Source organism: Symphalangus syndactylus, chromosome 24 (genome assembly GCF_028878055.3).
Source record: "Symphalangus syndactylus isolate Jambi chromosome 24, NHGRI_mSymSyn1-v2.1_pri, whole genome shotgun sequence".
Lineage (NCBI taxonomy): Eukaryota > Metazoa > Chordata > Mammalia > Primates > Hylobatidae > Symphalangus > Symphalangus syndactylus.
The window spans coordinates 26,165,754-26,179,003 of NC_072446.2; the positions used below are offsets into that span (position 1 = coordinate 26,165,754).

At 47.4% G+C, this 13,250-nt stretch overlaps 1 protein-coding gene across 8 annotated transcripts in view; it reads left to right on the forward strand.

The window, feature by feature from the left end:
- The window catches only part of ELMO2 (engulfment and cell motility 2), a 72,355-nt gene extending 59,436 nt beyond the window's left edge, over positions 1-12,919 (forward strand). For all 8 annotated transcript variants that reach the window (XM_055266032.2, XM_055266037.2, XM_055266031.2 and 5 more), the window contains 11 exons: positions 3,333-3,455; positions 3,749-3,883; positions 4,477-4,581; positions 4,679-4,787; positions 5,572-5,708; positions 7,146-7,309; positions 7,424-7,536; positions 7,656-7,763; positions 8,596-8,678; positions 10,129-10,206; positions 11,406-12,919. In XM_055266032.2, the coding sequence (XP_055122007.1) occupies positions 3,333-3,455; positions 3,749-3,883; positions 4,477-4,581; positions 4,679-4,787; positions 5,572-5,708; positions 7,146-7,309; positions 7,424-7,536; positions 7,656-7,763; positions 8,596-8,678; positions 10,129-10,206; positions 11,406-11,606 (1,356 nt within the window). In that variant the 3' untranslated portion in view covers positions 11,607-12,919. The remainder of the gene's footprint in view (positions 1-3,332; positions 3,456-3,748; positions 3,884-4,476; positions 4,582-4,678; positions 4,788-5,571; positions 5,709-7,145; positions 7,310-7,423; positions 7,537-7,655; positions 7,764-8,595; positions 8,679-10,128; positions 10,207-11,405) is intronic.
- The last annotated feature ends 331 nt before the right edge of the window (positions 12,920-13,250 follow it).

Here is a 13,250-nt window from a genome sequence, read left to right on the forward strand (position 1 = left end):
GAGGCAGGAGAATTGCTTGAAACCCGGGAGGCGGAGGTTGCAGTGAGCCGAGACTGGGCCATTGCACTCTAGCCTGGGCCATTGCACTCTAGCCTGGGCAACAAGAGCGAAACTCCATCTCAACAAAAAAGGAGGTAACTTTATCAACTGTCAGAAACAAGGGAAACCTGGGAGACCACAGTGAAGGGAATAAAATGAAAAATTAGAAGTCAAGTTTAAGACTTAAGCTAAACGTGGACTTTGGAGTCTGCCATTTTCCAATCTTTGATCTTGAGCATTTCACATAACTTCTCTGGACTTCAGTTTGCTCATCTGGATATGAGGACTAAGTGAGCTAATGTACATACCATGCTTAGCAGGGTGTCTGGCACTCAGACTTTGCTCATATTGGCAGAACAGGATGCAGAGGTGATAGGATTGAAGAAGTAAGCTCTGAGCACTTGTGAAGCTGAGCAGTCAGCTGCTCTAAACATGCAGAGTCTGCCAGACTTCACCTTGCAGAACCAGCTTCTCCCTGCTGGCTGCTTCCCTGGTTACACTCAGCTACCAGCCTGGCAGGAGGGGCCCCAAACCCACAAGTGACAGGAGTACACAGGTTCCCACACATTCCTACCTACACTCCTGAGCAGCTGTCCTGGTCACCCTTTTCTGCATGTGTGGGGATGAGTGCGCCCTTCTGAGGGAAATTTAATTATGTTTGAGACTTACTATTTAATCGGGTTAGAAGTTCAACTCATTTCTGGACAAACCTTGTGAACAAGTAAAGATTTCACTATAGAAGGCAGTTTAGCATCAGGACTCAGGACTTAAGTGGCCTGGCAGGAAATGGCTAATGCATGGTCACTGAAGTCCAGGGATTTCACTGAGTCAAGCCAGAGAACTAAGACCCTGAGATACTTGACAGTCAAGTGAGACTTCAGGTAAAACCTCAAACTGTCACTCATCAGACTGGAGCTGTACTTCTTTAAGCCATTGATGCTAGGATAATTAATTACCTTCCTGCCCTGATGTTTCTTAAGTTGGAGAAAGAGAATTAAAGAGAATGAAAATCAGAATCACATTAACTTCCACCTCTATTAAAAGCTGTTTTATAAATTAGGGAGAAGAGTGAGGAGAGAGGAATAGGATAGATAGGAAGGTAGAGAGAGGGAACAGTAGAGAAGAAAAGCCTCAGAGTGTGAGACAAAGGAAGAGATGTGGAGGGGAAAAGAAGTGGCGATGGCAGGGAAGAGCCCCTGGCCATGAGAGAGACTGAGGGGAGTGGGAAGGAAGGGAAGTTATGGGGCAGGGGGCACAGAGCAGAGAACGAGAGATTAAGGCTAGAGAGATGAAAGAAACAGTGAGACTGAGCTAAGAAGAGCGATCTCGCGCTTAAGAGACAGAGGGCGTGCCTGTGACTACAGGACTGGACATGATCACCGATTCAGAGGGAGGGAGGGATGCAGGCAGAGGCCTAGCTCCAGCATGTTAGCATGTGCTATGGAAGTGCTGTCCACAATGGTGGCCACTAGTCACGTGTGGTACTTTAAATAAGTCTGTTGTGGCTAAGGACCTAATTTGTAATTTTAATTTCATTTTAAATTTAAATATCCATATGTGGCTCGTGGCTGCTGTATTAGTGTAGATCTAGAGAAACAGCTAGAAAAAGGAGAGAGCACTGGAGTCACAGTAGGGGAAGAGGTCTAGAGCAGGACCGTCCAGTGGACATAGAACCCAAACCGTGCACATGATTTTAAACATTTTAGTCGTAGCATGAAAAAGGAATAGGGACATTAAATTCAGTAATATATTTTATTCAACCCATGATATCCAAAACGTTACCATTTCAACAAGTAATAAATATGAAATATTATTAATAAGACATTTTACATTTTCTTTTTTCCTACTAAGGCTTCAAGATCCGGTATGCATTTATACTCACAGCACCTCTCAGTTTGGCCTAACAACATTTCATGGGCCTGGGGGCTACCAGACTGGACCTCACAGGTCTAAAGAGATTGATCTAGAGTCAGAGCAAACTCTAGGGAGAGCTGATCCAAAGTTAGAAAGAGCTTTAAAAAGATACTGAGTCAGATACCTCTCTAAAGTCAGAGCGCTCTAGAGCATTGCTATTCAGTAGAACTCTGTTAATGGAAGTGTTCCGTGTCTGCATTGCTGTAGCCGCTAGCCACGGTGACTACTAAGCACTTAAAATGTGGCTGGTGCAACTAAGGAACCAAATTTTCAACTTAAATTTGTTTTAACTGATTTAAATGCAAATAGCCGCATATGGCTAGTGGCTGCTATAATGAACAGCACAGCCCTAGAGACAGAGCTACTGAGTAGGGAAATTGAAGGACATAGTGGTAGCACATGTGGAAATGGAGGAGAGTCTCATTTGGACAAGAAAGAACCAAGAGGGACAGGATTCATAATGGTGGGTGAGACAGGGGGAGTGAGAAATACAAGGGAGCAAGAAGGGAAGCAGGATATTGTGGGAGTGAGAATAGGATGGTGAGAGACAGGAATGTAATCAAGGGTTGATCAGCTAGGACAGACAGAGGGAGACATAGCATGCAAGAGAAAGACAGAGACAGAACATGAGACAGGACCAGGGGACCTAAAGTGGGGGGTGAGCATCAGAGGGACAAAGGAGGAGGTGATGAACCGACAGCGGAATGTGGGGGCATAGAGACAGTGGGGAGGGAGAGTCAGGAGGGAGAGGGACATGGTGTGGGCGGTACAGGGAGCAGGGACAGACTGATAGGAGAGAGGAAAGGACAAGTGAGAGGAAGGAAGGAAGGAGAGGGCCGTGGGAGGGAGCTGGTGGGAGAGTGAACTGTTCCTCCTTTGTGTTGCTATCTCAGTAGTATCATTGAAAGAAAATGGCCTTTCCCAAAGCCTCTCTGCTGGGTGAAGCCATCCAAAACATTTTATTCTTCTAAGGGAAAAACAACTCTGCCTCCATGCACACCATCTATTGTTTTGCATTTAGCAGGCCTGTGAAGTGCCTGATTGGAAGAAGGTCCAGCCCCCAATGTTCTGTATCATAGCCTTGATGGAGTAGCCTCCCCCATTTCTGGTGTGGTTGGGTATAGCCCCTGCCTTCACTCTGCTTCCCCTGCCCAGGGGAATGCAGAGGAAGGGATGGTGCCTTTCAGGCCTGCAGTGAGTCATCTCTGCCTGAACCAAGCCCATTCACGCTCCATCGCCTTCTAGAATATGAAGTTCTCGTGTGTGGGAGGAAAGCTCTGTTCCCTTCCCAGCATACATTCCTTTTCCTTAGCATGGATGTGGCCCTTCATTAAAAGAGATCAGTTCAGTCCCCTGCTCCCTGCCTGTGCTTTTTCTAGCATGTGATCCGAGGGAACCGCCCCATCAAAACTGAGATGGCCCATCAGCTGTATGTCCTTCAAGTCCTAACCTTTAACCTTCTGGAAGAAAGGATGATGACCAAGATGGACCCCAATGACCAGGTAGGTGCTAAGTGGGGCAGCTGTTTTCTCATGGCTGTGGTGCGGTCCAGCCTTAGTCTGTGTGCCAGGCACTGTGCTTGGTCTTTGTCTGCAAAAGTAGTTTGCATCTGCCCTAGAAAATCTAGCATGATCTGCACCATGAACCAAGTCCATTTCCGTCCTGCTGTGGTAGAGGTGATACCTCCTAAGGGATTGATTGGGGCCAGAGTTTGGCCCAGAAAAGCCTGACCCACTGTTTCTTTTCCTTGCTCCCTTGGTTAGCCGATTCACCTGCTGTCTGTTTCACCTCGCAGGCTCAAAGAGACATCATATTTGAACTGAGGAGGATTGCATTTGACGCAGAGTCTGATCCTAGCAATGCCCCTGGGAGTGGGACCGAAAAACGCAAAGCCATGTACACAAAGGACTACAAAATGCTGGGATTTACCGTAAGTACCTCAGAGCATAGACAGTGATAGGCCCTCTCCCCTGATGGGAAGTCAATGGTCCCACCCAGACAGCCCTGACAACCAACCCCATGGTGGCCCTGGAATAGATGACAGTTAGGAAGCTGGTGGAGCTTTAATGCTTGCTTTGCTTTGTTGATGGTGAGTCTGTGAGTTTATGTGCAAAGTTTGGCCCTGTGAAACAAATCCATCTGTAGGGGGGTTGCAGTCAGCTAGAGTGGGTAGAGAGGGGACCTGTCCTCTTACCCAAACTGCTAGGTTCTTTGCAAAGCTAGTGTGAATATTTTGTGATAGAGTAGGGCTTGAGGATGGGGTTAACTGGAAGAAGTATTTCTTGCATACCTACTCAGTGTGCAGCAGCATGCGAAGTAGGTTCTGGGATGCATGGTGAGGCAGCCACCGTCCAGCACTTAAGAGCTCACAGTTCAGTGGTGGTGATGGGTGTGAAAAGAGCTAGGACAGAGGTGGGTGCTGAGTGGTAGCAGCATCAAGAGGAGAAGTGAGAGGGCATCCCCTCAGGTCCCTGCACACAGGGAGACTGCCGCATCTCAAATTGGGTGTCTTTATTTCTCTAGAACCACATCAATCCGGCCATGGACTTTACCCAGACTCCTCCTGGAATGCTGGCCTTAGACAACATGCTGTACTTGGCTAAAGTCCACCAGGACACCTACATCCGGGTAAAGGCAGGGGAGCTGGCCTTCTCAGTCCTGGTGCCACATCTCCTGCCTTCCTCCTTCATCTCCCTAATCCTCCCTTTCTCTTCCCCCCCAACAGATTGTCTTGGAGAACAGTAGCCGGGAAGACAAACATGAATGCCCCTTTGGCCGCAGTGCCATTGAGCTCACCAAAATGCTCTGTGAAATCCTGCAGGTTGGGGAACTACGTAAGTCTCTGCAGCTCCCTCTTCTTCAGCCATTCCTTGTCATCAAGAGCTCAATGAGATTCGAAATTACAAACAGTTACATGTCAGTGGGGCCGGGCATGGTGGTTCACACCTGTAATCTAAGCACTTTGGGAGACTGAGGCAGGAGGATCACTTGAGCCCAGGAGTCCAAAACCAGCCTGGGCAACATAGGGAGACCCCATCTCTACAACAACAACAACAACAACAAAAATCAAAAAATTAGCCAGTTGGTAGTGCATGCCTCTGGTCCCAACTACTCAGGAAGCTGACGCAGGAGGATCGCTGTGTCAGGAGGTCAAGGCTATAGTGAGCATAGTTGTGCCACTGCATTCCAGCCTGGACGACAGAGTGAGACTCTATCTTAAAAAAAAAAAAAAAAAAAGATGTCAGTGGGACTAGACAACCTTAGGTGGGTTTTTAATTTTGTTTTTTGTTTTAAATCACTGCATCAGCTGATTATTCCATCTTATCCTTATTTATGGGAATCATGGTTGTTGCTTTGTTTGAACTGGCAATTTGAATCATATTCCAAAGCTACCCCATGCCTCTGGCTGAGTCTGTAACAGGGTAGAGGGAGGGCAAGAAAATGCACTCTGGAGAAGAAAGCTAAGGAAGTAAGGAACGCCCATCCCACACTCCCTGTTAACTGCGCTTCTTGGTCTGCTGTTGTTCCTCGAGACTTTGGTGCAAAGTTTCCAGACATGAGCTCCCAGGCCCTTGTGGACAGAGGCTTCATCTTCTCCCTGTTTTTTCACTTCCACAGCAAATGAAGGACGCAATGACTACCACCCGATGTTCTTTACCCATGACCGAGCCTTTGAAGAGCTCTTTGGAATCTGCATCCAGCTGTTGAACAAGACCTGGAAGGAGATGAGGGCAACAGCAGAGGACTTCAACAAGGTCAGTGTCTCCGGGCTGCTCTGAGGCCCACGGGAGGAGACCATCACACGACAGCCTCTGACAGCTGGCTGGCACCTGGAGAATCCCTGAGCCGGAAAAGCAGCTTGGTCTGCAGAGCTGAGTCACAAGACTGAGGCATTGGGGAGCCTCAGCCCCATCTGGTTGTTGCTCCCTCTGTAACCTTGAGCTTGTCTTCCACTTGGTGCCGTAGGCCCTCATTTGTCCATTGAAGTTAGCACCTGTCCCTCCCGTCCTCCAGAGAGGTCAGGAGGATAAGCATAGAAGACTCACTGTGGTTTCTTGAGTGCTTACTGTGCAGGTAGTGCTGTAGTTTTGTGAACTGGGAATGTTAGGAGAGAGAAGAGTGGACTGGCATGATGTGCACACCCTGCGTACTTAATCGATAGTTATCCCTTGGTGCTTTCAGTCCCCACTCTATGGAGAGCACTGTTGTGCCAGGCCCTCAAAAGCTGATCATCGAGGGGTCGAGTGTTTTGAAGTTGATCATCTCATCATAAAAAATTTGGAAAGTATAAAGAATAAAAAGTTACCTATATTTACACCATCCAGTGACAAACATTTTTGTCTTCCTCTAGTCTTTTTTCCCTACAGGTTTTTCCTTCATTAGCAAGATCATACTGCACATGCAGTGTGGTATCCTGTTGTTTTCTTTAACAGTTGTTTTAAGGGGACCAATCCATTTTTTTAAAACACCACAGCGTGCCAGGCACTGCGCTTGCCTTTCATGTGGTGTTTCATATTCTTTCTTTTTTTTTGAGACGGAGTGTCACTCTTGTCACCCAGGGTGGAGTGCGGTGGCACTGTCTCGGCTCACTGCAACCTCCACCTCCGAGGTTGAAGTGATGCTTCTACTTCAGCCTCCCGAGTAGCTGGGACTACAGGCGTGAGCCACCACACCTGGCTAATTTTTGTATTTTTAGTAGAGACGGGGTTTCACCATGTTGGCCAGGCTGGTCTCAAACTCCTGACCTCAGGTGATCCACCTGCCTCGGCCTCCCAAAGCATGAGCTACTGCAACCGGCTGGTATCTCATATTCTTTATGGCAACACCTATCAGGAGATGTGTCTTCCCTTCTCTCGGTTTAGAGATGAGTAGATGCACACCTAAGGATGTTAAGTGACTTGCTGAAGGGACAGAGTCAAGATGTGAACCCATTTCTTTCTGACTACAAAAATCCATGCTCATTTCCCCACACCACTGACCAATTGAAATATATGGGAAATAAAGCGTCTATCAGTGTCAGTCATGTGACCTGAATCACCATCTAAGAAGGTACACCTTACTCACCCAGCAGATGTCTGTAGTGCCTGCTCTGCTCAAGACCCTGAGGCAGGAAGGAGCCTTGGTGCTCCATAATAGGCCTGTCCATTTCTCAAGAGTAGTGGTGTGAGTTGGCTGGGTTCTTCTCCTCTTAGGTTATGCAAGTCGTCCGAGAGCAAATCACTCGAGCTTTGCCCTCCAAACCCAACTCTTTGGATCAGTTCAAGAGCAAACTGCGTAGCCTGAGTTACTCTGAGATTCTACGACTGCGCCAGTCTGAGAGGATGAGTCAGGATGACTTCCAGTCCCCGCCAATTGTGTAAGTTCCATCTCAGGGGAGGCTGGCGGGGGAGCTGGCTGCCAGCTCTGCTTTCCTTCCAGAGCTCCACTGTCCCCATGCCCTTCCGCTCACTCCAGTATGTGTCCACCCCAGGGAGCTGAGGGAGAAGATCCAGCCCGAGATCCTTGAGCTGATCAAGCAGCAGCGCCTAAACCGGCTCTGTGAGGGCAGCAGCTTCCGAAAGATTGGGAACCGCCGAAGGCAAGGTGAGAGGAGACGGGACAATCCTTGGTGCTGGGAAGAGCCTGCCTGGATGGCCCCTTTTGTGCCCAGGCCTTTCCCAGTACTGTAATTGCTCACCTGTTTGGCTTCCCTTGTGTTCCAGAACGGTTCTGGTACTGCCGGTTGGCACTGAACCACAAGGTCCTTCACTATGGTGACTTGGATGACAACCCACAAGGGGAGGTGACATTCGAATCCCTGCAGGAGAAAAGTAGGTTCATTTCTCTGTTGATGTGTCATGGTCGCTGGACTTGTCAGGAGACAGGAGTTCTAGTCCAGCTGTTTCTAGCTGATCATCTGGGCTTGTACCTGTTACCTCTCTGGACCTGTTTCCTTGTCTGTCAGCGATTTCCTCTACCTGGCCTACTCAGTGGGGTGGTTTGGAGAAATAATGAGTTCACAGGTGTGAATGTGTTGTGTAGATTGTAAAGGGTGGTAACATGACTAAGTCGAAAGGCAGTAGTTAAGAGGAGAAGCTGTGAAGCCAGACTGCCCACATTCAAATCCTGGCTTTGCTCCTAATTAACCTGAATTCTAATTAATTGCAAGTTAGTTCTCCCCTCTGCCTTGGTTTCTTCTCCTGTAAAGTGGGAATAATAGCCACACTTTCCTCCTAAGAGGATTGCATGAGTAATGTATGCAAAGCACTTCGAAGAGTGGTTGGCAGGTAGTCAGCATAACTGTTAGCAGCTGCCACTGTTGTTGGCGATGATGGCATCATCATTGCCATTATTGTGAAGGGGAAGGGAAGCTAGTCCACCAAGGTCCCGTTCCTTGGGGATGTAAATCCAAGAGCACTGAAGTGACCCTCAGTTAGCTTTGACACAGCCTCACTGGGCCGTGGTCTACAGGAGTGACCAAGAAGGAGGGAACAGTACAAGGCCACCCTCCCCACCACCCTCACTGAGCTCATACAGCAGCCCTTGGAGTTTGGGGCTGAGGCTTCCTATGCATCTGCCCCAGTACCACCCTTCCAGCACTGATGTAGGCATTGACCAGCTTGCAGCGTGAACTTCCAGAGACTAATTCCCATCATTTATCAGTTCCTGTTGCAGACATTAAGGCCATTGTCACTGGGAAAGATTGTCCCCACATGAAAGAGAAAAGTGCTCTGAAACAGAACAAGGTGAGTAGAGAGGCCAGTTTGAGTAGCTGGCCTAGTGATACTTGGAGAGTGCCATTGGTGGTGGTTTTTTCCAGGTGCATTCTTGGCATCTTCCCCTCTCTATTCCTGAATGTTTTATTAAGAATTTTGAGCATACACAAAAATAGATGGAACCTCTGTATACGCATCACCCAGACTCAGCAACCGTGGCAGTTCTGCCCATCCACTTGTTTCTCTCCTTTATCGCTTTGAAGAAAGTCTCAAGTATCACACTGTTTCATCTGTAAATATTTAGTGTACATCGTATAGTATATAACATTGCCACCAGTCCATTAGCACAAATAACAGGAAATGAAAGTAGTTATTTCAGATCAAATATTCCACTGATGTTGACTTTCTACCAATTGTCTTATAAATGTCATAATTTCTCTACAGATATATAAATGTTTATATAGATACACACACACACACACACACACACACACACACACGCCCATCTTGTCTAAACCAGAGTCTAACACTGGTCTTTTAAGTTTCTTAATTCATAAGTTCCCCCACCCCCTGTCCCCCACCATCTTTTCCTTTGCAGTTTATTAGTTGAAGAACCAGATTGCTTGTTTGGTAGTTTCCTAGCATCTGAATTTGGCTGATTGTTTCCCCATGGTACAGTTTAACTTGTTCCTCTGTCCCAGATCTGTAAATTGGCAGAGGGATCTAGAGGTTTGATCCAGTTCAGGTGTAACTTTTTTTCTGGCCAGTGTCATCAGTGGTATTATGTTCTATCAAGAGGCACATAATGTCTGGTGGTCTCTCCTTTTGTGATGTTAGCAGACTGTTGAAGCTCAGTGACTCATTCCATTAGTCAACTAAGGTTTGCAAACTCATGATATTTTGATGCAGTCATTGCTTTTCATTTATGAGCTGAACCATGCAACTTGCCCTTATCTACTATTGGTTTCCCAGTGGTACAGTTTATATAGGAAACGAGAATAAATGCTGATTCTTCTTTTATGTACTTATTTTCAAAATAATGAGTTAGTTCCTTGGTATCATGCAACAGTGACCAATTTTCTATGTGTGTGTTTTGTTTTGTTTTTTAATTGTTAAGACATTCCTGTGTCAAATACAGCATGATAGAAGTTGTTCGTCATCTTGGTAATATAAAAACTTTTAGGATAAGTTACAGTCATGGATCGTGACCTTCCAGGGTTCTGAGTGTTGAAAATGACTTTTTTCCAATCTTAAAAATATCACCTCTTTGATGTGACTTGGGCAGGGAGTGGGTAAGTTAAGGTTGATTTATGCTGGGCCTCATCTCCAGCCACGCTTGTGGCTGCCTAGGAGCATTGATGACATTCATCTGAATCAGCATGTTTGGTGATGATGCCGAGTCACTAGGACTTTGGCCAAGATCTTGATGTGCAGACCCCAGGCTGTTCCATCGCTCTAATTTAAATCCTTTCTCCTTCAGGAGGTGTTGGAATTGGCCTTCTCCATCCTGTATGACCCTGATGAGACCTTAAACTTCATCGCACCTAATAAATATGAGGTGAGCCGTGTGGCGCTGCCTTGGACAACAGAGCCATTTCTGTAACTCTTCAGTTGGTGGCAGGAGTGAGCAGAACAGGAAGGTCCCCTGTAGTGGGTGGCTGCAGTGTATCATGAAGGCTGTAGAATGCCAAGGATCTGTCACACTCTGGATTGTTTATCTGTGAGCTGAGCTCTCCACATTACTCTTCAGCAGCAGCCATAGGTTGTCATTACAAAGATAAGGTCAACTAGGAATGACTCAATTACCTGGGACTGGGAAATTCTCCCCTTTTCAGTTTCTCTGTGGTCAACTACCCAAGAGAACTTGACAGATCCTTCCTCCTAGGGGTTCCTGGTCACATGTTGTAGTGGATCCAGTGTGGACTTTGAAGCCAGATGGAACTGGTCCCTCTGACAAGGGCCCTGTAGTTCCATCTGCAGCACTGGAAGATATTAGATATTAAATGAGTGATTGCATTTGAGACCCTCTGTGCCTGGTGAGCTCTGAGAGCCATCACTGGGAACTAGAGGTGGGGCTTCTGGAAGAGGAGACACTTGGGCAGGGCCTGAGCTGCTACTAGTGGAATCTTGTTGAGACAAAATGAAGAACAAACAAGTGGGGAACCAGGGGAACCAGGTGAGCAACGGCGTGGAAAAAGGAAAATGGCAGCAGAGGAAGCAGGAAGAGTTAGGGAGCGGTGGGATCAGAAGGCTTCCTGGTTACCCCCTCTTAGCGTGAGACCCACCAGTTCCATTTCTTTAGTATTTACTCTTTAATATGTATTGACTGGATTATTTTTAATTTACTTTTTTTGGGGGTGGGGGAGACAAAATTGAGATCCCACAATGACTCCTGTTTGTGTCTTCTTTTCACCTAATACGTATTTCCCTTCTCTCGCTTCTGATTTTGGGGTAACTTCAGGTAGATGATGCCCCAGTACCCAGATCTCATTTTGCTGTATTTATTCATTGCATTTTTAGGTTCTATTTCATATTATTGTAAGGAGTTGTAATATAAAACCCCTTATAAAAACCAGATCTCTTGAGAACGTGAAGGATCACCTCCTAATTTATCTTTGCTATCATTCCAAATCAATTTTGCCTATACTGATTAGTTCCAAAAGGAACTGTTGTGAGCCCCATCAGAAAAGAGACCTTGGCAGGATCTCCTGCTGACCAAGCGTCATGATGTGACATTTTGCAACTTGCTCCCCACAGTACTGCATCTGGATTGATGGCCTCAGTGCCCTTCTGGGGAAGGACATGTCCAGCGAGCTGACCAAGAGTGACCTGGACACCCTGCTGAGCATGGAGATGAAGCTGCGGCTCCTGGACCTGGAGAACATCCAGATTCCCGAAGCCCCACCCCCCATCCCCAAGGAGCCCAGCAGCTATGACTTTGTCTATCACTATGGCTGAGCCTGGAGCCAGAAACGATGGTACCCAGGAGAAGGGATTTTGGGCCCAGGAGAAACACTTACAGTCTGGTGCCTTGTCTTTTGCTTGTACAGAATCTGTAGTGATTTTGGTGGCCAGTAAATGCCAGCCATTTCTCAAACCCACCTCAGACCACCCAGAGTTTCCTCTTGGTCCCTGTCTACTAAGAGTTATGAAGGCAGGGTGCTCTGCCCGCTCCATCACCATGAAGCCTGGGATTGGGCCACGAGGAACAAACAGTAGATGCCCTTGCCTTCCAGTCCAAGAAACTGCTTCTTGAAATGGATTTTACAACAGCCACTCACCGTTTCCTCCTGAGCCTGCTCTCTGATCAGCTGGATCCCCACGTGAGCATGAGCTGGCCCAGTAAAGACTGCCTGCAAAGGACAGGTGTGCTGGGCGTGTTGAGAGCCTTGGAGTGACTACCTGTATCTCAGATCTGAGTACAAGCCTGAGGCCTTTGCTTTTGTCTTTTTTGATGAGGGCTCACTCCAGCTTCATATGGTGCCAAGATGTTGCTGCTTCTGAAGTTGGCTCTAACATCTCTGGTCTTTAGAGCCACCAGATCTCTCTGGCCCATACAGATATCAGAGCAGACAGAAATTTCTCCCTGCAAGCGCTCAGTCTCATCCTGGCAAGTCAAAGACCTCATGGCCAAATCCTGCCCTCTTAAGTCTCCAGGAACGCTGCAGGGAAAACCCAGCTGAGGCCTGGGCCTAGACTATGGTGAGGTCACTAGATTCTACCCCTCTCCCCCCCACCCCCCACCATTAATACCTTTTCCTTCCTCAGAAATCTCCCCTAACCTGAATTGCAGCCCCTTCCAGTTTGCTTTCCTTTGGCCTTCCAGACCCCAGGAAGTTTGCCTTCCCTTCCTAGCACTATGGTTTCTGCCACTGGCCATGATTTCAGGGAGCTGGCTGAGGCCGGCTGAGGCCACACCTGTGCCAGTGGGGCTTCCCTGGTGCTGCAGCACTTGTAAACCACACACAGCCTCTCTCCCTGGACATATGTTAGCACATTGGCATTTGGTATTGGTGGCCTGGCATGGTAGGTACTACCCAATGAAGAGTGTACTATATATTTTCATTACTATAGGCCATACTTATACAGACGTGTATATATATTTATATAAGATCTACCTATCTTAGGATGGAACCTTGGGGAAAAATGAAATTGAGGGGAAGTAAAAAGTATGTAACACTTCCAGATGTGAGCCAAGATTGTAACCAGAGAGCAGCTAGGAGCTTCCTGTCAGTAACCATGTTTTCAATAAATACTCTTTCATGTACAAACTGTGGTTCCTGTTAACAGCTGTTTGTCTGTACTTGCCCTCTGCCCAATGGTGAAGATTTCACCTTGACAAGACTTGATCTCAGTGTGTCTGGGAGACTCTGGAGAGCTCCAGCTGGAGCCCTTAGTCACCTTCCAAGAGTCCCTTCCTCCTCATCATTCGCTCCTCCCACACATACACACACAGACACACACCTGCTGGTTAAGAGTGTTCACAGATTGCTGCACTGGGACAAAGCGTTTTCTGCTCAACTCTGCCGGATACAGCAGGGTAAGGCATACTGTACACCCCCACGAACACATCCTCCCTCTTCTCCCTGCCAGGGACACAGC